General features: G+C 41.1%; 1 protein-coding gene across 1 annotated transcript in view; it reads right to left on the bottom strand.

Annotated features, from left to right (window-relative positions):
* The window catches only part of ALPK1 (alpha kinase 1), a 383,577-nt gene that overhangs the window by 60,752 nt on the left and 296,745 nt on the right, over nucleotides 1-26,080 (bottom strand). Inside the window, exons 10-11 of the mRNA XM_086962134.1 lie at nucleotides 15,493-15,597; nucleotides 6,630-8,643 (exon numbers count right to left, since the gene is read on the bottom strand). Of these exons, the coding sequence (XP_086818260.1) occupies nucleotides 6,630-8,643; nucleotides 15,493-15,597 (2,119 nt within the window). The remainder of the gene's footprint in view (nucleotides 1-6,629; nucleotides 8,644-15,492; nucleotides 15,598-26,080) is intronic.

The following is a 26,080-nucleotide window of genomic DNA, read 5'->3' as shown; positions in this document are numbered from 1 at the left end:
ATCCATGGCCTCCTCATTCACTCATATAGTGGCACTTGGTAAAGCAGAGGTTTATAGGGATTTTGGGATTTAGGAATTCAGCTCTCATTCTTTCTTCTAGGTCTTGACTAACAGAGACATCCTGAACTAAAACATGCAACAAAAGAGCAAAGTTCTATGGCTATCAGCACCATCTGTTGACCAAGAATGATAAGGATATTGACAAAAGTAATAAGAGGAAAAGGCAATGGAACGTTCTCCTGTAGAGAACATTGAGGAAATCATTGGTTTCCCAATTCCTGCAATTGTGGACTTCAAATGGGACAAGAGAATACAAGGAAATGAAAAAAACTATGAGTCTGTCCATACTCAACAAGAGCATTCTCTGGAGAATTTAGAATGAGAGAGGATGGGCACAGTGTTTCAAACAGCAACATGAGAGGAGATCAGAATACAGAAAGAGTCAACATCACACGAAAAAGAAAATGAAGATTTGTCCGTTAAACATTTTTGATGTCAGTGACCATGCATATTTTTAGACTTGTTGTTCAGTTGTTCTAGGGTTGAGATCTGTGGGAGTGTTCTAAGAAGCCTAATCGCAGACTCAGTTCCCTTTCCAGGGAGAGGATAATTTTCTAATATTTACAGGAATAGCCCTCAACTACACAGGCCAACTATATGCCTTTACCGAAAGAGCTGCAGAAAGAACTACAGGCTTGGCATTAGGAGGACTGTCATGCTTGGGGAGGCTGGACACAATCAAAATGAGAAAGCTGGCAAAAATATTGTTCTTCTGCTAGTGTTATCCATTCTATTTTGGACATTTCAAAGCGCAATGGATGGTTTTGTCTGATGGAGATAAAATCAAGGATGGTTAGATCATTTATGAGCCAGGAACTTAAAAATGGAGATCTAGGACTCCCCAATATAATCAAATACTAGCAAGCGTTCTAACTACCGCATATGATAGAATGGAAAAGAACAAGGCCGAACAAATCAATGTTGCTTCATTGATAAGTTAATCGCAAGTTGACAAATATGGTTGTACAAACACTGTAGCAGGGGTCTATATTCATCCCCAATAACCTGGACCACTTGGCGCTGTGGGACAAACTGACAGGGGATGCGGTTCTACCCTTCACACAAAAACCCATTCACGCCGATCTTGGGTAACTCAGACGTAGCTTCGGGTGTAGACAGTCAAGGCTCTTGCAGGTCAGCTCGGTGAGACGGGCAGGGGGGATGTCGACAAAACAACAAAATAGAGAACATTAAATAAATAAATAAATCCTATTCCTTTGGCTGTCGACATTCCCCCGCCCCACTGCGCTTTCCTACCGGAGCCGTGACTGGGTGTACATGAACACCCACTTAACAGATGGAGTGGAGAGTGGGAGACTGTGTCCGGTGGGACAGTCATTTCATGAGGGAGGAATCAAATCTTTCAACACACGTGCTAGACCTGGCATCCTTGGCGTGGTTTCCCCCTATCTTTTTGCCTCTACCTCCTGTATTTTTGATGCTGTGCTTGATTTCGTTTTTGCTCGTTTAGATGCTTTGGGCACTCTGCCACTGCAGATCAGTGTCAGAGTGCAAGTGCTCCCTGTGTAAATTGTGATTGTAATTGGTTATCCATGATTGGCATATTTGTCTCCCCGAGAAGTGCCTAGTAAAGTGCACTGAGTGTGCCAGGGCTGGTGATACAAATGCTACTAGTGGGCCTGCAGCACTGATTGTGCCACCCACATGAGTAGCCCTAAAATGGTGTCTCAGGCCGGCCACCGCAGTGTCTGTGAACTGCCATGTCCTCCTGGTCAGTGTCCCCACTGACCAGGAATAACCCGTCCCTTTCTGTGCAAATTGGTCACCCCTGTGGAAGGCCCAGGGTACCCCCCCCTGGGCAGGGTGCAGTGTATGTGAATGGTAGAGCATGTACTAGTGCAGGTGACATGCTCTGGTAGTGAATGGCAGCCATTTTCGTTTTCCACTATTGTAAGGCTACCTTGCCCATAGGCTATCATGGGGAATGCTGGCTGCAGTGGCTACCAGCATATCTTCCCATAGGAGCAAGGTAGGACATAAAAGTCTGGTATCCCTGAACTCAGAATTTAATAACACATCTTTTAGGAAAGGTGGTTTTTAACTCCTGTGTTTGAAAACAGCACTTTTAGAAAGTTGCTGTTCTCTTGTCTGACCTTTCTGTGTGCCTTGGCCTGTTTGTCAATTGACTGTATGGTTTGAGAGTGACAGAGGCTGGGAGCCCCAGGAGGCTGGCTGAGTCAGCCCTAGGATGAATGACTGCATCTGCATCTTGCGTGGTGGGAGGGGATAGCACCTGGGCCTGAATAGGGCTGTGCCAGCCTTCCACAATTCTGGCTCCATCCCCTGCTGGGCGGCTGACGACCCTGCCCCTCACTCTGAAAGAAAAGGAGTGCACAGGGAACACCCAGAACTGGTTCAGACCGGGCTCAGAGCCCTCCTGCACAAAGGGAACAAATATTTTTAGGGGTATAAGTACAGAACCCCTGACTACAGAAAATGAAATCATCCTGGAACCAAGAAGGAACCTCTACCAAGGAGAAAGCTGAAACTGAAGAAGGAAGACTGTCCTGCTGTTGCTCTGCTGGACTGACCTGCTGTTGCTTTGCTGCCAAGGAGAGGGGAAGGGCTTTGCTTTGTGCTGGGTCCCCTTGCTTGAAGGAATCTCCAAGGGTCTGATAAGAGATGGCTCCCTGTTATGAAGTTCCAGGAACAAAAGGACTTCACCCCCAGCTTCCCTGAGCTCTACTGAGAGAGTTCTGTCCTTCCTGGAGTGAGTGGCCCATGTGCGGTGCCTCTGAAAGTTGTACCTGTGTCGGGAAGCTGGAAACCAAGCTTTTTAAGAACTTGCTTGAATACAGTGGCAAAGTGAGCAAGGGACTCACGTCTGTTGCTTGGGTGTGAGTGTTTGATTGGTTCAGATGCTCCGTCCATCACCAACCCCTTTTGTACCGCTTTGTTCGCCACAAGTTGGCAGAGTATGCTCAGACGTGAGTCCCTAGCTCACTTTGCCACTGGATTCAAGCAAGCTGGGCTGAAGACGGCTAAAATGCCAGAAACCGGTCCTCGGAAGCTTGTTTCCGGTCCAGGGAAGGCATGGCTTGGCAGTTCGGGCTGGACTGTTCCCATGAGGCACAGGGTCAGACTGATTTGCATATGGCCATGTCTTAACTGGGGTGGCAGAGTGGGCTAAAGAACGGTGATGGATTAAACCCAGATCTGTTGACTGGGTGTGAGTGCTTGATTGGTTCAGATGCTCCGTCCATCACCACCCCCCTTTGTACCACCGTAAACCATACAATTCATTGCCTTCCTCCCCATACAGACCCGATTCGTTGCAACACGTCCGCTGCTGCAGCGGGGCTGTCGCTAACACCTTCTCAGGAGTAACGCATCGCTTGTTTTCCACCGCTACAGCTTCTGTGCTTGGAACTTTTTATCGCTAACAAAGGTACTGTGGCTAAACGTGACGCAACTGTGATCTTTTCACGCAACTGTGGATTATTTTATCGCTAAACCTAAGAACTCTTTCACAACCATATTCTTGTAATGTGTACGCTGGATTTTTGTCGTTTTGGTCTTGTGTAGTCTAGATTAAATACCTTTATTTTTCTAAACTGTTGTGGAGTCAGTTTGTGGTGTTTTCACTGCGTTACTGTGAGTTTTGGTACAAATACTTTACACATTGCCTTTGATAAACCTTGACTGCTCGTGCCAAGCTAACGAGGGGGTGAGCAGGGGTTATCTCAGAGTGTTTCCTCCATACCCTGACTAGAAGCAAGGGTCCCTATTTGGACAGTGGTACCTACCTCTGCCAACTAGAGACCCCCAGTTCTAACAGCAATGAACACACAAAAAGGGAGTATGGCACTGCTGAGACCGAAAGATCCCAGTAGTATCAGATTCAACATTGGGTAATGCACACATCTATGAAACCCCTCGCCACCAGGCGTGAAGAAATTCAAGAGTTGGATGCTTACCAAAAGCAGTGAGAAAAAGATGGTTTCAGAAATATGCAGGCATCGCTTGTCTGCATATCAGGTGGATAAATCTTCAGGACAGAAATATTGAGAGGAAGGGGAACATACCAAGGATGAATTCTGAGCAGCTAAAAGCACAGTGGCAGGGGAGGCACTGTCGGAACTTAAGGCATCCTGGTGCCATGCCCGGGTAAAGTTGCATCAATGGTGCCCTAAGTGCTGAAACAAGTACTGGAAAGTTGCATCAGTGGTGCCCTAAGTGCTGAAACAAGTACTGGAAAGTGGCATCAGTGGTGCCCTAAGTGCTGAAACAAGTACTGGACAGGTAATGGGCAACAGGGACACTCCCCACATTATATGGGACTCCTTAAACACCAAGGGAGTGATTACGTTGTCGGGCGGACATTGTCTCGTAAGCAGGACCAACAGACCTCAGGTTGGCGGGTCCGCCTGCCTCATTATTTAGGATGTGACCGAACACTGTTTGGTCGCATTCCAACATTTCCCTATGGGAGCATGCATTACGGCTTTAAACCGGCAGTAATACATGCTCCCATAGGGAAATGGGAGGTGTTGTTCATTCCTGCACCTTAAGGTGCCTGCCACAGGGTGCAGGGATCAACAGGGGGGCACCGTAGGTGTCCACTCTGCCCCCAACTGGAGGCTACACACACAAGAGAGCCCTGCTGGGGGGCCCCGAAACACGCTTTCTAACATGGTTTTCATGTCACACAGGCTGGAATGGAAACCATGCCGGAAAACGTGCATCGTAATCACAAGGGCGGAAAGGTCCACACTTTGGGATTACGAGTCGGTTCCGACTGGCCCTGAGCCATTTGGAAGCCAGCTGGAATGGCTGGCTGGTTTCAATTCCGACCGGCTGATTCATAATCAGCAGGTAAGTATTGAAAAAGAGGATGGGGGTCGGAATGCCTCAGGCCATAGGTCGAAAGCTTTCCGACCTCCATTGTAATAGGCCCCCAAGTTTACAGAACAGATATACTACATCCTAGTGACAAACAAGTGATCCTAGATTTTCTGGTTATACCCCGCTAGGTCTCCCAGTTAGACAGACTTTCCCACTTTATTCTCTTATTAAGAAACAATGACGTTCACACTATGTGCAGTCCCACAAGTAATTATCGCACTTTGGGGAAAATCTAAAGACCCAGAGTGAAGTGATTAGTACTGGCCAGTTGCGGCTCCTGCAGGTGAGCGTGGTAGGGTGGTGGAGTGGGGAGATGTTGACAGACAATGGAATAGGATTTTTAAATAAATAAATCATATTCCGCCGTCTGTCAACATCCCCTTCGTCCCGCTCAAACAAGGGGTCACTGCATATAAAAACTCTTGTGGACCATATGAAATTTACCATCTCATCTTTCTATTTTTATTCTATTCTCTAATTTTGTACATCAATTGTATAATACCTCCTATCACAAAACTAAGTTTTTTGTACACAATAATCGCTTGATTTATATAACAAATGTTTATGACAAGTACGGTCCTCTGTATCAAATATTGCCCTTATCGCTGCTAGCATGAGTGGACCCCTGAGTCTCAGAACGAATGAGAATGAGTGCTTATGAGTCTGTTGGTATGAATGTGTGAATGAATGGGTTGTTGGGATGTTATTTATTGAGCTTCTTGATTATCTATGTATAAAAATGTATGACTTGATTATTAATACATTTTGATATGCCTTTGAATTTATGGCTTTTGCATGTCTCTGTTGATAGGCCATCTCCCTGGGAGTTTATTTATTGGCAACTTGTTAGCGCCTGTTTGATCAATACAGGTAGAGACTTCTTGTAGTATTCATTTGTATCCCCTTTGTCCCCCCCTGTCCCACCGCCCCTCCGCGCTTACCTGCAGGAGCTGCGACAGGCACTTGTCTGCGGGTACTTCTGCGAATGAAAAAGCTGTCCATGGCATCAGAAAGGAAGGAAGAGGGATTTTAAAAAATTTTGGGCAACCTTCTTATCCCATCTCCCATCAGATTTCAGAGACCTTACATGCCCCTAATACTCAAGAGTGCTATGAATTATCCCATCAACAATATCACAAAGGCTTTGAGCATGGTGCAGGAGTATAAGGAAACATACAAGATCACATGTACAACATCTGAACTTGATATTTCAAACAGAAGCCCACACCTAGCCTGTGCTTATTAGAACTATTGAACGAAGGGGATAGGTGGGCGGAAAGTTTGGATTTGTTATGTTGTATCAATGAAACTGTGATTGGTGTTTCTCTAGAACACACATTCTCTGCTGTCCTCAGGATATTGGAGGGGGTGGGGTGGTGGTAGGTGCCATATTCCAAAACATCAACAGAAATATGTTATCCTTAAGCGGAACCCTACTTTTTTCTAAATTATATGCTTTGTTTGTGGCTGTGCAAGAGAAAAACCCAATAAGAATTTAGGGCTATGGATGGAGAAGAAAAAAAGGCAAATGAGTTATATAACAGTCTACCTTGGTTATAGTGAAGTATCCATCACATCAATGATAAGACATCTTATTCTTCACAGAAAAACTACATGTAATTCAGTAAACATAATAATAATAGCTGTATCAACAACTGATGAAGCAAAATGAATTAACAAATATATCACAGTACTGCACTTACTGTAAGCCTTATGGAGACGATTAGGCTTAAATATCCCAGTGCCATTAAGCCTTTGTAATAGCCAATCATGATCAACACCTGATAGGAGCTTTTGATAATCAGCTTCTTCCAAAGTTCGAGCTTCCAATATCTCTTCTCTGGTTTTGCCCTTTATCATAACAAAAGAACTTGTGCTGGAATTAAGACTCCCCTGGTCAGACATACTGCTTGAAAACCGTGGCGATCGCACCCATGATTTAAAGGAAGAGTTAGAGCTGTGACTGCTGCTCAAAACACAGTTTAGATAATCATTCTCTCCAGTTTCCGTGCTGTCGCAGGGATCGAAACTACTCCCTGTTGAAGACATCCTTTCTAGAGCAGAAATCGAGGAGTTCCCTTCCGTTGTGCTCTTCTGACGACATGGGGCGCCTACATCAGAAGGAAGTTTTGTGGCTGTTACGCCATTGTTTTCTACAACTTCCCATCCATCTGCTGTTTCTGCTCCAGGGTCAACATCATCCACCCACCTTTTAGTGTCCTGGCTGATTTCTTTAGGGAGGACTACTCTATTCTCAGCTACATCATTAGAATGTGGAATTTCATCTGTACCATCTACAGTTTCTCCTTCTGGGTCCACCCCAAAGTATGTTATTTTGTCAGATAACATTCCTGAGCCTTTTCCCTTATCTTCTCCCTGTATCATACGCTGTTGGTTAATACCATCCAGACCTCTGTTGCAGTCAGTAACTGATTCAGTTTCTGCCGAAGGATCAATCATTTCAAAGGGTTCCGACTGCGAGGACTGTGAAGCTGCATCAACTGCTCCACCAGACGGGCTGAAGGGAGGCACAATGGATTCTTGAGAGGCAGTTGCATCCTCCAGTGAAGGTCCTGATTCTATGTGCGAACGTGTGTTTCCTTTCTCTTTCCCAGCCACTGGTGTTGTCTGATCTAATGAAGAGTCATTCGATGGACAACCATGGCCCTCCTGAAGAGAGAGATTCTGAGCTTTCTTAGACAGTGTACTGAGACTATGTCCAGGGACATTATTATCTTCCTCTTCTGAAGCAGCTGTAGAACAATCACAATCTATATCTGTTGTGACTTGGTCATTTGGTTTGCAGACACCATTTTTGTCCATACAATCGACTTCTTCCCAACTCGAGGAGGATCTTGACAGATGGCTCCAAGAATGTGATGAGCTCGAACTTTGGTGCCTGATAGGTGGTTGATTTGACCTTCTGTCACTATCACCTTTGCCACTGGGCACTGACTCACTCTCTGTTTCAGCATCATCACTCACTGCAACAGAGCGAGTCAATCCCCTTTTTCCTTTGTTCACAGTATTCTGAGGGTTCCTATTAGAGTTTTGCCAATGTGGGGGTCTGGAGCCTCCCTTCTTTCGATGGCCATGCTCTTCCAAAGCAACAGCTTCAGGATTTCTAGTAGCAGTTTCCAAGGCTGTGATACAGATGTCACTGGCTGATGGTTCTTCCATTGTTTTATGGTTCTTCCCTATGTTTGCAAACACCTCGCACACTGAACTGTGATGCTGGGAATGCATTTCAATGATTTCCTTAAAACTCACACTCCCGTGGAGAATTGATTTTTTCGCACAGTCTTGGTAACTGTCTGGAACAAAAGATCTCTCATCTGAATTTGGAAAGCTTTGCACTTTCAAACGTTCTTTGACAGTGGAGATCAGGGACATGATCTCTTTAGCAAGGGTGCTTTTGTCCTGTTTTTCAGGTAAGCTACTGTACATGCACAGTTTTTCAACAGCTTCACCACAAAACTGCTGCACGCTGCAAAATTCATCGGTCTCGCCACTGTGCCATTTATGGACCGTTGCAAGACAAAATGCTGCCTTAACCAAATTGTGAAGCTGCTGTTTGCTAGTGACTGAATCATTGTCCTTCTTGGTGAGGAGACCAACTTCAAAAGCCTCCTTAGCTTCAGAAAGATAGTACTTCCTCTGCTCTTCTAAGCAGTCACTGGAGAAGCTGTAGGACAGCAAACACATACCCCGGATGTTCTGTGAAGATTAAAAGAATAACAAAATAGAGAAGGATAAGAAATTCGAAGCATAATGGTATACTACCAGAATAACTGTGGATGAAATATCATCATACATAAATATTGTTTTTTTTTTAAAAAACAGTACCAAAATATCGTGAGGGTAAGTATACACAGAAAAAATAAAGATTTATTGTTGTTTACTATAGTTAATATATTTAACTCCAAACTAATATATATGATTTGTTTCCACAACAGTTTGGTTCTCAATATGTAGGGTACAATATTTTTGTATGATGATATTTCTGTCCTTGCTATTCTGACATACAACTAGAATAATTCATTTTCACTGCATCAGCAAGAAGTACAATATGAACTTTATAGCACAGAGGTATTTGTTTAGCACTTTGTACCACTGTTGGGATCCGAAGAAGTCACATGCGAGGTAGTATAAGTGGCTACTCTATTTGTCAACCATAGTTGAGTGTTGTTTTATAGTGTGGTTTATATAGGAAGTGACCGGCATGAAGCTAACTGGACAGCTGGAACGACTAATGTAATGCCATGTGGGAGAGTATGTAGAAGCTACTCATCCAATAGTGCACGACAATCTTTCCCACATGGTTGGACAAACCATTACTTTGACACTTTATATATTTATTAGTCAACAGAAAACCTGATTAGAGGTATTGCGATTTGTATGAAAAAAGGAGTTGGTAAATGTGTTAGAACTTTAGCGGACAAATGGGGGAGATGGAGTCTGGAAGAATTAGTTGTGGAAGGTCATAAGTTCGCCATCTGTTGTTTATACGGTCCTAATTTGGATGATGGTGAAATATTTAATACTGTTAGCTCGGAATTGTCAACCTGGCCTCATCCTATAATTTTGTGCGGGGATTTGAATGTCCATGTCGAATCAAACTGTAATATTAGATCTAATCTGAAATATACTGGCCGTAAGATTAGAACTTATAGAGCTTTAAGAGAACTAGCTCTAGAGAACGGATTATTTGATGTGTGGAACAGGTTGCAACCTAATGACTCTGGATATACCTTTTTTTCAATCCCCCACCAGAAGTTTGTTCGTCTAGACTATGTTTTTATTTCATCATCATTTATGGAGAATGTGGGGATAGAGCTATTACCACAACTGGTTTCTGACCACAATCCTGTTATACTGGAATTAAGGCTCCCTTTCAAAAGCCCTAAATTGAATTCACAATGGTCCTTTCAAAAAACTCTGTTGCTTGATGAAGAGTACCTTCAATATATGGCCAAAATTATTAAGGACTTTTTTCTCTACAATAATGAGACATCCTCAATCCAAGTTGTGTGGGATACTTTTAAATCTGTTGTTAGAGGCGAAACTATTAGTTACTCCAACTTCAAACGAAAGAAAACACAAGCTGAATTCAAGAATAAATTAGCTCTAATTCGGGATGCTGAATTAAATTTAGTCTTAGCACTTAGAATTGGTCAGGGTGCGGACGAGGCTCAGCGCCTTTTAACTGTTAAAAGGTCTGTCCTATATTCTCACATAATAGATCAGGTGGCGGTTAAATATAAACAGCACAGGGCTGAGTGTTATGAATATAGTGAGCAAACGGGGAGGATCTTAGCTCGGCTGCTTAGACAGAAAGCTATGCAAAATGAAATAGTCAGAGTTGTAGATTCAGAGGGATCACTACAAGAGACCAGGGCAGGGATACTGCAAGCATTCAATTCCTTTTATAAGGTTTTATATAACAAAGATAATAATGACACTAATACAGCCAGCGCCCCAATGGACTATTTGAATAATATCGATAACACACCACTTCTTGAAGATTATAGAGATTCTTTTACAGCTCCTATAACATGGCAGGAGATTGAAACGGCAATCCTTAGCCTTGCTCCGGGGAAAGCAATGGGGTCAGATCAAATCCCTCTTGAATTTTATCGTACTTTTAGAAATATGCTCAAACCTGAGCTAATTAAAGTCTATCATCAAGCTTTTCAAGGTAATCCACCTGCTTCATGGTCTATGGCTACTATTGTAGTATTTAATAAGAAAGGAAAAGATCCAAAAGAGTTAAGCTCATATCGTCCAATATCTCTCATTACATCTGACAACAAAATCTATTCTAAAATTCTGGCAAACAGATTGAACGATATAATGTCCGATTTAGTGTGTAAGACTCAGCATGGTTTTATTAAGAAGAGAGATACCACAGATCATGTTAGACGCATTATTGCTTTGTTAGACTGGGCACAGGCCACGGAATCCCCGGTCGGGGTCATCCTGTTGGACGCTGAAAAAGCCTTCGACAGGGTTGACTGGGGGTTCCTGTGGTCTGTCCTGGTTTGGAAGTGCTTCCCATTTGAATTCATTACGGCCATTCAGGCACTGTATTGTATCCCTACGGCAATGATTCATATAGGAATGGAGATGTCTGACCCTTTTTCGATCAGCAGAGGAACAAGACAAGGTTGTCCTTGCTCTCCACTACTCTTTGCGCTATACATAGAACCATACCTGACTAAACTTATGCGAGATACAAGTATTCCTTCGATTAAACTGTATCAGTCTGAGCACAACGTCCTCGCCTATGCAGACGACGTTGCCATTGTGACTACTGATGCTGTCTTAGCGCTACCGAAAATTGTAGAACTGGCCCATGAGTTTGGTAGGCTCTCAGGATACAAGCTCAATATCTCAAAAACCCAAATATTACATTCCTCTACTGATCGACCAGGTGGTGTCGTTCTGGCTTCGACAGTTAAATATCTTGGTGTTACAATTTCTGAGAAGGTAGAGGACATAGTCCGGCTTAATATGGATCCTTTGTTAGTTTCTACTAATAGGACATTAGAGATACTGAATAACCTGCATCTATCCCTTGTTGGTCGCACAAACGCTGTGAAAATGTTGATTCTACCAAAGTTTCTTTATTTTTTTCGCACCATACCACTTCTTTTTTCCTCATCCGTTTTTAGTAAATTAGATCGAATTATATCTAGGTTTTTATGGGGTAACCGCCGTACCAGGAGATCCATTAAGTGGTGTATTCTTCCGAGAGTACGTGGTGGTTTAAGTATCCCTAGTTTCCGACTTTATTATTGGGCTATTACTCTCAAATTGATGGGCATCTTATTATTCCAAGAGTATAGCTTAGACGAATTTTTAATACAGTCTATATATGAAATGCTGCTGGGAACTGAAGTGCGTCAATGTCTGGTAAAATTCACAGAACCCAGCTATTACAAAAAAAACATGTTCAAGATTATGATATCTGTATTCCAGCTATGGAAACAAATTAATAAGAAATTCTATTTCCTATCGAAGTTGAATTACTATACGCCTCTATTTGGGAACCCCTTACTGCCTGGGATTTTTTCTGATCCTGTCATGCACCGTTGGCATGATCTTCAGATCTGTTTACTTGGGCAGCTATATCAAGATGGATCTTTCGTTTCGTTTGCTGAGTTACAGATGCAATTTGACCTCACTAGAGGTGATTTTTTTAAATATCTGCAGATTCGCAGTTTTTTGGAATCTAATAATCTACTACACACTGATTTAATGCATACGTCTGACGTTTTGGAGAGCTGTAGGAAGAAAAATAAAATTGGTGTAATTTATCAATTAATGTTAAACAGAGTACCAGATAATTTAGATTTCTATGTGGAGAAATGGCAAAGAAATTTGGGAATTGAGGGAATTGATATTTCTAGGGCTCTAGAGGTGGGCAACAGGGTTCTAGTTAATGGCTCCCTTAAAAGTCAGCATTTTATGTCAGTGTTTGACCTGTATTATACACCATCAAAATTAGCAAATTGGAAAGCTCTAAAGGGGACTGGATGTAGCCGTTGTGGGCTTTTTGCCGCTGATTTAAATCATATGCTCTTTAGTTGCCCGAAAATTGTGTTTAAAGTTCAAGAATTTTTGAATAGTGTGTTGAATGCTAATATCATCGTATCATCTGTATTAATAATATTTGGAATTCAAATGGAACATACAGAGTTATCGGCAGCTGAAGAAGGTTTTCTATTTATTGCAATGGCAGTATTACGATCTTGCATAACTTCCCGCTGGCTCGACACGGATTCGCCAACGTTTTATCATTGGCAATCTAAATTATTAAATATTTATAGGCTGGAGAATGCTGTTTACAAATTTAAGGGTCGGAAAAGGAAGATCTTTGGCCAAAAATTATGGTCACCAATCGCAACTTGGATATGAGAATTTTGTCTAGTTTTTCTTTTTCTTTTAGGGCGTTTCTTCTTTCTGTAGTTTTATTGTCATGAATAATTGTGCCCTCTTCTGTTACATGTATTGTATGCTATATGTGCTGTATATGCAATTTACCACTGCCCAAAAAATCAATAAAAAATATTTTAAAAAAAAAAGAAAACCTGATTACCTCTATACATGTTTAGGGCAGAAGAAAAGTGAAAGGCCAGCATCTCACGACATCTTAACTGAATAAGAGGGCTTTTATGGCCTTCAGAGTGAGCAGTGGAAGGTTCAAAAGTCAACGGGCAACTTTCCCTAGCTATCCCAAATTACACTGCACGCGTTATTTTGTGCAAAAGGAACATGTTCGCCTTGTTTCAATGATCAGAAGAGGTCGAGGTCTCCACATAAAGGTAAACAAAGATAAATACATGTTCCTTTAACAGGGAAAAAACTGTTGACAATCCAACGACAGGGCAAAGAAACTTCTTCCTGTAGGTAAAACGTGTTGTTCCTAGTATGTAATTTAAATCTTTTAGTTCTATCACTCTTTAAGAACTGTACTGCATTTATTGAAGAATGGGAAGTATTGCAAAGGAAATACCATACACTATAAACATATGGTGCACAAAGACATTTGGCCAGAATTATCTTTGAGTGGCAATAGAAAATCCAGACTTCAGTAAGAAATCTGCATTTCTAAGTACTTTCTCTACTGAGTCACTAACGTGGATGCACTATTAAAACTTTAAGCAACTGGTGCAAAATCATAAACTAAAACCATGCACTTTGAAAACCGCTAAAGCAGATGCAACCAAGAGGCCAAGTGCAAATGACATCTAGAATGCAGCCAACTGACCTACCATGCATGGGCTCGTCATGGTGGCGAAGTGCCTTATTGCATCCTCTGTCCTCTAGGAACTAATGGGCTGCAGCAACTGTGAGGCTTGTCATTGCTATTGTACTGTCTCAGCATTATCCAGTTCCCCAAGGAAATACTCATACTCATCACTCACTCAATATATTGCTAATGAAAGAAGCAAAGAGCTTCACAAAGACAGTGGCCCAGTGCCTTCAGAGCACAACCGGTACCGGCATGTTTAGAATAATTGTGCTACATACGTATCTAGCCAATAGTGAGTTGGGTGACTGACAATTCCACAAGGAGTAGCAAAGTCACAGGAAGAAGTAGGGATGGAGAAACAGCTGTATTTATGTATTTATCTAATCACCACTGTAAAGAGATGACAGTAAATATGTCATACATAGGTGGATTGGTTCCTCCCAACTTAAAAACAGAACAACCACACAGCAGGAATAATGTACTATTTTCCTAGCATGAGATATGTGGTGCAGCAGACCAGGAGTGTTGCTACCATTAGTGCAGATGCAGCAGTGACACAAGCGCCCACTGCTCACTAATTATGTCTGCCTTTTTTATGCAACTGGGGCAGACAGGCCTATTTTCCTAGTTTTCATTAGAGCCCATTGCACCCTTACTTTGCAAGAGGGATGGACATTCAGTCTAAAGTCCAGATTCATGTTCAGGTTCTTTCACAAATGGGTGAAGCCCTGCAGCACGATCCAGTGATGCGGTGCTGAAGGATTGCAACACGTAAAATGTTGCATAACACTGTCCGCAGTAGGGATCTACAGGTAAAGGTGGAGGGATATGATGCATATGAAGATATCAATGTGTATCTAGGCATGTACTTGAGCATGATTATAGCAACCATGAAAGGAAAGGCCTGGATGAACAGAGTAGCTCAATAGTATTTCTAAGTACTTCTTGATCTGTCTGCGGCTTTAGACACCATGTCCCACCCCATCTTACTGCAACGTTTGGAAAATATTGGTGTTGGTGGTCTTGGAGTGAGGAATTTGGGGGTGAAATTTGATAACTAGACTGCATTTGGGGCTCAGGTTGATAATGTGCTGGGTGTTTGCTATTGGCCTTTTATAATCTTTAAAGTGATTTCTGCATAGGTTTACTAAGCAGCATCAGAAAATGGTAATTCATGCACTGATTGCATATTGTCTGGACTATGCGTATGTTCTGCTTTGGGGCCCACCAACTTACCAACTGAGAAGACTGTAGTAAGTGCAGAATGCCTCAGCCCGGCTTCTATTGAAATTATCAAAAAGAAGTCACATCCAGGAGCACTTGACAGAGCTTCACTGGCTCCCCATTGAGGAGCAAGTCCATTGTAAGGGACTCACGTTAACACACAGAGCCTTTCACCAAAAAGAGCTGTGTTATCTGAGGAAATGGATCAGACTGGCCACTGTCACACTGCCAACCCCAAATTACTGTTGTAATCTATCGGGCGGCAATGCAGACGGTTTGCTGTCCTACAGGAAGGCTGCCAAAGTCGGAATAAGGCCATATGTAATTGAGTCTCACCGAGCTGAAGTTATGTCAATGTACTTTAAGTGGGAATCCTGCAAATTTGGCATGGATCAGGCCCCCCTGGACATCCCTTGTCTAAGATGCAGGTGAATCTGGGACAATAACAAAATTAAATCTCTTTTTAGCATAATAATTGCCTATCTTTAACCTTATCACCAACCTTAAATGTTAACTTTCATCACCCATATTAACTACACTTCAACAAAATCCCCACTTTCTTTAAACACAAAAATATTACTTACCACGTTTGTCAGAACAAAGAGGGGGCTGTAGGCACTATACGTTGCTGCCAGTTTACATGCTTCTGCTGCTGACAGTAAGCGGTGGTCATATTCTGTCAGGAGGTTCTGCCAAATAACATGTAAGATGAAAAAATGAATATCAAGGGAGTTCACTAATTTCAAAATCCTTAAAATAATTCACATTTCTACAGGACTTTTCTTTCAGCCCGCCTATAGATCACAAAATCAATGTTACAAAGTAGCAGGGAAGATATATGGTAGGAGCGGACTAAAAAAATGAAAGTACTGACAGAGTGTTTTCCCTACAACAGATTTTTTTCTATGATTTAACAGCAACAAAAAAATACAAAAGGGAATGGACTGTTTTCTACCGACTTTAGTATACGTTTGTGAAGTTTATATGGCTTCATTATTGCCTGACCAACTGCATGTTATAATTGTTGATGGGATCAGAGATGTTACGCATCATCAAGATCTTCCATTTCACACAGGACCAAAATATTTATTTAATGCCAACTAAGAAATATATCTGGCAAGGTTTAGACTGTCATGCCAATTGATTAACTATATGCATATGAAAATACCAAATTAAGCCGATAAACACACAACAAAAGCTAAGTTAATGATCATAAAATTAATTCACATCACAGCTAAATACTACTGACAAGGAAAAATAGCAAACAAATAACCAATGATCCAAAGAGAGAACTACACATTTAAAGATTTTATCAGCAAAATGCCCTCCCCTGAACAAGAACAACCCGAATACAAGTACACTACCCTCTCACTCAAAACGTCCCTCGGTCTATTAAGCATTCTGCTGTGTCTCCCCAGTTCTAAAATAAGTTTGCTGATAGGTTTATCTAGGCTACTGAACAATTTAATAGTTAGTTGATCGCTCTGCATTCTTGCCATGCTCTTTATTATATAGTCTTTGTCTTCTCAATCTTTGTCCTTTTATGGTTTTAAGATGTAATGTGGCATGGTTGCCAATGGAGTGCCGATGGAGAGCCAATAGAACATCAGCTTAGATATTTGAGAGACATTCTTTATCTTAAACATCCATCCCAAATTATTTTAAAATATGAAGTTAATATCTATACCTTAGGATAAGCATACCTACACCTTCCCAATTGATACATTTTATTTGTTTTTAAGGGTTAAGTGTTCATCAACTCAGTAAGATTTTAAAAATGCTGTCTGCAGATCTTCATAAGCCTATTATCAATCATAAACATGTACTACTTAAACACATGTGGTAGAATATTAAGGGCAATACAACTCTCTCTACACAGTCATTTGGAGACCTAACAACATTAGTCAATGTGAAGAGTTTTCCCACATAAACACTCGCATCCTGTGTGATATAACAAAGAAATGTCTCTTCTCTTCTAACACATTTACTGGTGTATTTTGGGCAATGTGAGGATTATCACTATTACTATTATTAGATAGTAAATTATGACAACATTTTGGGGAAGTCGCAGAGCCAGTTTAAAGACAAACATAGGTGAGAGTCCCTTTGGGACACTTTTCTACATGCACACACTGGTGATTTCCCTGCCTTATAAATTAGAAGTTCAATCTTATGCAACTTTATTTATTTTGTGCAGTCTTACATTTGTGCAAGGACTAATGTGCTGGTCATTTCTAAGAAGTTTACAAATGAGGTTGTCCTTACAAATAGATTATTGTAGGAAAATTAATTATAACACTTACAAGGTCTTAGGGTCCAAGATTGATGAAATTTGTTGAGATAAGATTTACATGGCCAAGTGTTCTTCATACATTGTTAATGCATTGTTCGATTAGTTATTGACATTGCCATTGGTGAACATTCAAGTGAACTGAAGTGATACCAAACATTCCTGGATTTGCAGACCAGGCCCCTTTTTGGGTCCTTTTGTATTATTCTTTCTGCACTACCTGCTGCTTCTGTACAACTGTGTGAATACCATAATCTCTTCCCACAGTTAGGGTGAGATTTAATTGGTTGTTATTACACTACACGTAAATGCTTTCTGGGTAAAATCAAAAGAGATTCTTAAATGAATTATATTAATCGTGCAACCAGCCCAGATAGCATCACTGCACTGGTTCAATCACTATTTATTTATCAGTGCCTTTGGTCCTTTATGTGCTGATACACACCATTTCTGAACAATTTTTGAAAGTGAGTGCAATCTGGTTATCATGCCAGAATTGGGGTATTTAGTTAAAAATCACGATACACAAAAACAACAATTAGATATCAAAAAACAACAACAATGTAACAAAATGTATTAGAGGAGTAAAAACTGTTATCCTAAAGACAAGAAGTTGGGAAGCCTAGGTATGATACTGAGGCCAATATTTACACAAGCAATGGCAATGCCAATATGTTTGTTATTTCTTTTCATTTTTTATTACAAGCTTAACTCACCAAAATCAAACAGTCGAAAAAAAGAAATTGTACCACCTCCTTAATGTGTCCACAATATTCTTGTAATAAAAATTGTACATTTAAAAAAAACATATAATTGCATGTCATTTTAGTACAGGTGTTTCCAGCAGGCAGGTGTTCTTAAAATAGGTATAGAAAACCATTTTATTTCTAATTCACCTCATACAAAAATAGTATTCTTTTGGGTGCAGAGAAGAATGATTACTGGCTTTGAATTCCAGTAATGCGAAGACATAGTTTAAGCATACAAGGATGACTAAAAAAATAAAAAGTAAAATAAAAAGGATAAAGAATGGTAAGAAAACAACAGTGATAAAGTAATGTACTGACACCCCAACCCTGGCACTAAGTGCACTTTTTTTTAGGGAAGACAGTCAATGTCCTTAGAGGGCAGACTCTTAACCATAAACTGGATGCTCTGGTGGGCAGAAGCAAAATATGATGACACTTGAAAAGAGATATGGATGCTGGGACTCATCCAAAGCTCCTCCATGTATTTCTATGTGGTTCTTATTCATGAATTATTCTGATGACATGCACCTGGCTAATGGAGGCCCGACCTAAAAAAAAGCCTAAGCATTTTCTGCTGAGCTTTATCATCTAGATATCAAGGGTATGTATCTTAAAATATGTGGCTTGTGTTGCCCTCTTAAAATAATGACTTTTGCAATCTAACATGGCTGAACAGATGCACTGGTGTTGTCTTTTAAAAAGCAGAAAAGAGTCAAGAATTGTGCAACCACCAAAGGAGTTACAGATTGGTAACGACAGCTTGCAGAGCTGCAGCAATAATACTGCTCCAGTTGATGATCCCATGTACAGTAAATCCAGGTTTGTGCACCTTGTTAATAAAAGGAAGCTTCACACTATTAATTAAATTGTTATTGAACATTTCACACTAGGCTTCAATACTCTTTTCTAACATGACTTGCATGTCGATTGGGGAAATATGATTGTTGACACTTTGTAGCACCATTTTGCGTCTGTGACTAGAACTGTACCTCCCTTTCTTACAGTGACTATTTACGTGTCCATTAGAAGTCACTGGACAGCTTAAAAGCAGCTCAATAAAAGCTGTGGTAGGTTTATGGGGATTGTATTTTCAAAAAATGGCGAGATTTCAAATTGCCCAAAGGATGGGAGAGCATTCCAGCCATATAGTAGACTAGAGGCACCATGCTCTTCAGATATATCTGTGCAGTAGCTTAATAGGACAATGATGAGGGCACGCTGCCACTAAACGTTGTTCCCGGAAGGTGGTATTTGATGAAATAGAATAAAAAAATAAATAGGAACTCATTCTCATAGTCAGAGGGAACCCAATGATGAGTGCAACCCAAATCCAGTCTTCCGAAATTATGGCACTGACCAGGAGAAATTCCTCCTAGTATAACCTAAAGGAACATGCGGTGGAAGATGATGCTATTGGGGAAAATGGCAGATTTCATGTACAGTAAACCGGCAACAGTGGGTTATTTCTCATTCTGACCAGTCAAGCTCAGAATTGGGCAGATAAACCTCACCTGGGGAAAGTGATATGCGCCAAAACTTTTACCCAGTGGTATATAATCCTGTGACACTCAGAATAAAGACTATAATGAGCTCACACCATCATGGAAGAAAAAATAATCTATCTAATCCTTTATGTTGAACCCTGTGAATAGTCAGATGCACTGTGAGATTGAGATAAAAACTATGAGACTGTCCATCGACAATAACAAAGCAACAGCACCCAGAGGAAACAAAAGAATCCTGAAAGTCAAAGTAGAGTAGGATGAAATTCATACATGAATGATTAGTTTATAATGATAATTGGTTGTGCTCTTTATAGTTTTCTCCTCCAAACAGCTTTTAACTTAGTTTTTGATGTGGCCATAACCAACAGTTATAGGTGGACCTTAGGTCAGCCTTCTGCTTACAACTGGTTGGCTATCTTGTCAATCTAATTTTTATTGCTTGTTGTTCCATTACTTTACTTCTGTTTGCCCCCTACCCATGAACATAGTTTTGTTAACATTCTTTTAACAAGATGATTTGTATCCTTCCAATACTAACATTCAGCAAACTATTTTTTATTTATGCACTCCAGGGGAATGATTGTGTTTCCTTCACTCTCCCTTATGCGCAGCTTCCCCCTTGAAATCTATCCATGCTTACACATTGCTCTCCTCAAGCTTGCCCTTTGCTTACCCCACCTCTCTCTATCTGCCTTGTAATCTTTTTTTAAACCTGCCCCCACCCCAAGTTCCTATGTTGCTCTCCTACCTCACCCTTGCTACAGCTTTGATTGCTACCCCTCACGGTGAGTCTCTGTCACTCCCACGCCCTCACCATTGTGTTCTATAAACAAAAAAGGCCTTAGCCGCAATTCACTTCTGGCCCAGTCCTTCAAAACACATACAGTTTGGCACACTTTTTTATGTTTTAAGAATTATTAATTTAAATCAGCTACTCCTAAATTAGTCAAAGGCATTAATCAACACCAAAATCATTGCCTACATAGATAACCTTCGAAACTTCATTTAACAAAATATGTCAGTAGGCTTTAAACAGTGCAAGCACCAATCCCCCAATTGACCCAATCAGGCTCATAGCCTTTATCACATAACCAACTCAGACCTACTATTTTAAGCATAAGCTTTCGCAGAAGGTGGGCATCAGGTACACAGTAATAAAATTACAAATATGTTAACAATTACATCTGTCAAAACAATCTAAAACCCCACCGAAAATGACCTAAAAGTATTACGTTGTGCAACTCTTCTATCCCAATGTTTGTTCGAGTGTGTCACCAACATCAAAACCCTTGCCTAGTATGGTAGTCTGTGACATTCCATGTAACAAAATACTCACCTACAGGCTTTAGCACAATGTAATAACAATCCTCCTTAAAAGCTTATTGCGTAAACACAAGCTTTTCACAAGAAGTAAGCCAGCCCTACTGACTTTGCCATAGGTTTTCACAAAAAAATAAAAAATCAAACAAATACAATTGGCATTACTATTCCCACTGAACCAATAAGGCCTATAACATTTGCCAATGGCTTGAGACCATAACCAAAACAAGCATACTGAACAAAGCATAAACTGACAACTACAGTTATAAAATTACAAATATGTTAACATTTAAAATTGGCAAACCAATCTACAACCCCTCAAAAGAGCCTGATATGAGTTATCACAGGGAAAATCTTCTACATCAAGGATTTATCAAAGAGGATGACCAACAGTAAAACCTTTGTTCACTACTGTAATCACTGAGACTTCATTTAACAAAGTACCGTCTACACCTTGTGACATAGTGTGATAGCAATTTACCATTAAGGCATTTTGGCACTTGCTTTTCACAATAAATAAGTCAGTCCTTCCACCTTTGTCAAAGCGATTCATAATAAACAAGTCAGACCTATGGCACTGGACATACCTTTTCTTTCCCGGTGAACCAATCTGGTTTGTAGCTTTTACCATTAGCTAGTCACCATAACTAACTCAGAGCTACATAATTTAGCGTAATCTCTCCTAGATGGCAATCATGAGGCAGATAGTCATCAAATTATAAATGTATATAACATTACAGTTGGCAAAGATAGATGCTATCTCTCTCCTAAGAAGGTGTAACAAGTATTCCCAAAGTGCAAATCTTTGATCTCCATGGTTTGTCAGAGGGGGTAACCAACACCAAAAAACTTACCAGCAACAGTAATCTGTGAAATTACATGTAACAAAATAAGCAATAATTTGCTTATTTTGATATAAATGTATTGATTTTTCTTCTGCAAGTGTACTGAAACCTGGCAGGAATTCAAGCATGAATGCATATTTAGCGGTTAAAGAAATGTGGAAATTTAACAATTTCCGCTTCATTTTTTCTACAAAACCCCAAATAAATAAGGATAAATACAGATAAAATTGGCAAAAAATTAATATGGGTAAATACAGACGTTAATGTCAAACAAATAAATACCATAAAACCGGGAGCTCTAATTGTATATAAATGTTGTTAATAGCTGGGCAAATGAGTCGCTTTTTCTGCCTTGTATCCTATGATTATGTGTCCTGTTTATTTCAGGTAGATTGGTCATTGGTGCCCGTCACCCCAACACCTCTCCCCCTTCCACAGTGCTACTTTGTATTTGCATTATATGATTTTCTTTGTTTCTACAGGCTACCTGATGAGACACCCCAGGACCCCCCTTCTACATCTTTTTGCCTCTCCTTCTAGTCCCGATCTTGCCCCTTTCCGTTTACCTTCATTTCCTGGACAGCAGCACCCCATCCTGCCCACCCCTTCTGCCAGGCTGCATGTATTTGGTAATCCTGGGCAGAGTTCTGCTACGTGGAACTCCAGGAAGTGCAAATAAAACTCCGCCGCATGAACTCCGCAAGCGGTGGAGTGAGTTGTTTAAATGCTGTTGGCTGTGATTTTAAGTGCCAGGTGCTTGTCTGCTTTGTGTAATCATCGCAGACAGAACCTTGCTTTCTGCTGCTCGGTTTTTACTCGAGGGGGAGCTTTCTCAATGCGAACGGATAGTTTCTCAATTCGAGTGGTCGCCAGCATAGGGGACCACTCGCAATGAGAAATCTGACCGCCTGTGTCGAGAAATCTTGCCGGGAACTTGATGTTGACGATCGCGAATGAGGAAAAATCTTGCCGGGAGGTGCAATGCAAGCTAGGGAAAATAACCTGCTCCGCGTAGCTGAACTCTGTGAGCTCCGCATAACGCTGAGTGTGTAAATTTCCGCAAATTCCACGAGCGGAGTTCCCGCCCAGACTTAATATTCGGCCAACTTTCCTGTAATCCGTACCACTCCTTCCATAGACGTCCTGAACTCTGAACTCCCTGCGTTAGAATATCCTGTTGTCTCCCTTCCAACTTTCTATTCATCTTTCAAGTAAAAAATCTTTTAGTTGAAGGGAAACCTTTTATTTCTCAACTTTCTGATCTTTAACCCCTTCCATGCTGCCGTCGGCCATTGGCCGACGGCTGCACTACCTCGCTGGTGCTGCCGTTGGCCAATGGTCGACGCGGCCCCGCCCGTTTTGCAGAAGTGCCGCACTTCCGCAAAATCGGCGGCGCAGCCGAGGGGTTAATATAACGTTTTTATTTGGGACATTTTTAGTGTTGTGCTATTTATTTATTTTCTTTGCTTTTTGTATCAACAACTTTCTTTTCTACTCCTTTACCACAACCCGATAGATAACGCTGCCCAGTTGCCGCGCAACAGACTATGCTCTTAATTTTTACAGTGACAAATGTACAATTACGGCGCTGTTCAAACTGTTCCTATGCACTCGGCATTCCCTTGTGATCAGTACGTTTGCTGAATAGAAGGAAGTAATTAATAGCACGTATTGCCAGCCGTGTGGCCAGTCTAGAAGTCTGGCACGCGTTTGGATACTGCATTTCTAGATTTTAATCCACTTTTTTAATAGGTCTTTTTAAAGTTTTCTTTCCTTTAATCTAATACACGGGTGTTGGCATTCCATTTTTCACTCTCTGTATTGGTTTCTGCGATGCTCCTTGTCATGAACACAGGACGTTGTCCATCTATCACGCAGTGTTGTTTTTCGAGCACAAATTCTGGCTCTCTAGATATGATACGCCATATATGTATTGCCTGCAATGTATATTCATGTAAATACTATCTTGTTGTAGATTCCCCTGACGAAGGGCTGACTTTCAAGCCCGAAATGCATTGGGAGACATCTTGAAAATTATGAAAATGGAAATGCGTAATTTTGTGACGACACAACAATTTTACCTGCATAAGAATTAAACATACCTGGATAACAGTTCATTTACAACATTCTGTGAAGATTTATTTTGAATTGTCAATACCTGTTTATGTATGTTGAACTATGATTTCTAATGAGTAACCTATCAAAAATTGTATAAATCATGACCACTGACACTCCTTAGAGTGCATAGCGCAGTGCATTAGGCTCCTGAGAAGTTCTCAGGAAACTTTTTTCTCTGTTAAGATTAAAGGTTTAGCAGGACCTTTTCCCTTTTGCACGCATAGTCAAACTTAGACCACAGATTACAATATCCACATTCGAAGTCTTTTGTACATCGAGTGCACCCGCTGCTGCATATCTTTACAGTTTCACATTTTCCTGCCCAGCAGACAGCAACTGCACCACCCTGATTATTGTTCACAATTTCATCATGGCAACATTTGATGACATTTTGCACCTCACAGAAAATAAAGCGCAAACTAAAGTTTATTCTTCTCAAGAAGCAGCAGACATATATGGCCTCATTAAAGAGGTCAGAAAATTTGATGCTACTTCAGGCCCGGTCCCACAACAAATTAAACAGCTGGAATATTTAATGAGACGGGAGATAAATCAACGTCTGCATGCCACTACCCTTATACAATATCATCGGGCAAGCCGCATTCCCAGGGGGCTACGCTTAGCCATTAAACCCATGCTATTTAAGATGAATAAAAAATTCATGGAGAAATGGTACGCGATTCTTAATAAGTGTTCCCTCGACCTCATCCTTTTAATAGTCGAAGAATTGTCACAAGTTCTCATAGGACTAGAAACTGAAATCAAGGACCTGCAAAACACTTTGTCACAACACATTGAAACAGATACTTGGACCACTACTCTAGAAGAGATCAACAACAGATTAGACAGTTACGCAAAGGACATTCACGAACGGAAAGTTCGCAAATTCCGTCGTGACACCATAGACTACAAGTTAGACGAAGTCTACTCATGGGCAGAGGTATATGCACAAAAACGCACCTGGAATCAACCAGGCAAGACTTCATCTGAAGAAAGCGTGGTATCAGATTCTGACACTCGCATGACCCGTCCTCCAGTACCAACCCACACAGACACCAATGCAGTAGTCACCACTGAGAAAAATGCACCTACTAGTAGTAGCACCACCACACAACCGGCTTTTTTGTCCAACAGTCCAGCCTCAAACGAACCACCACAAGGTCCCAACACCAACAAACCAGAAGAGGCCACCGGTTCAGGAAAACCCATTCGCAAAAAGAAACACTAACCATCAACATTTCTTCTAAACCACTCACACCCCAACAGACCAATGTACTCAACAAAGGATGCTCCTTTGTGCCAACTAACCAAGCGAAGAGCTTTGATACACAAATTGATGTATTCAAATTTACACGTAAGCTTCGGTTACGCCATTTTTTCAGTACTACTGAGAGTAACCAGCCCTTATCACAAGCAACTGAATACCAAGAATTCAGACCCAAAAGTACGTTTATCCCACCCATGTCACACAAGACCATTGATCTCTTCGAGACCTTAGTCAAACAAGACATTTCGAAACTACCTCAATACGGTAGGTCACCTTCGAACCTTAGTTCAGGTGAAAGGTCAGCCTTACGTTCACTTCAGACCAATCCGACTCTACACATTACCAAGGCAGACAAAGGAGGAGCCATGGTTATCATGGATAAATCCAAGTATGTAAGCAAAGTTGAGAGTATGCTAAATGACACCACTACATACTTACCTCTATCTGATGACCCGACCAATGAGTTTTTGGTCATTTTGAATACCATTCTCACGAATGCCCTTGAAATGAAATGGATCAGTCCAAAAACCAAAGACTACTTATATACCAAATTTCCTCGTAGACCAAAGATCTATATGGTACCCAAAATACACAAATCTTTGACTGACCCCCCCTTGAGACCCATTGTCTCGGGATGTGGTTCTATTCATGACACCTTAGGCCGATATTTGGACACTTTCTTACAACCCATTGTACAATCAGGAACCACATACATACAAGACACTACTCATCTGCTTAACATCCTCAGAGATATCACCATTCCAAATGACACACAAATTTGGCTTTGTACTATCGATGTCATAGCACTCTACACTTCCATCCCACATTGTGAAGGTTTGGAGGCCATAGAATGGGCACTCTTGAGAGCAGACACTCCGCGAGCCAACCAGACATTCCTCATGGAAATCCTACATTTCTGCTTGTTTCATAGTTACTTCTGCTGGCAAGACCGGTACTTTTTGCAGTCCAATGGAACATCTATGGGCTTTTCGGGAGCCCCCAGCTACGCAAATATTTTTATGATGAAATACGAGCTAGAGAACATACTGACAAAACCACAATGGCAATCCAACTTGCT

This window comes from Lissotriton vulgaris, chromosome 3_1 (genome assembly GCF_964263255.1).
Source record: "Lissotriton vulgaris chromosome 3_1, aLisVul1.2, whole genome shotgun sequence".
NCBI lineage: Eukaryota > Metazoa > Chordata > Amphibia > Caudata > Salamandridae > Lissotriton > Lissotriton vulgaris.
Note: the sequence above shows the minus strand (reverse complement) of the source record. Positions and strands in the feature narration are given on the sequence as shown.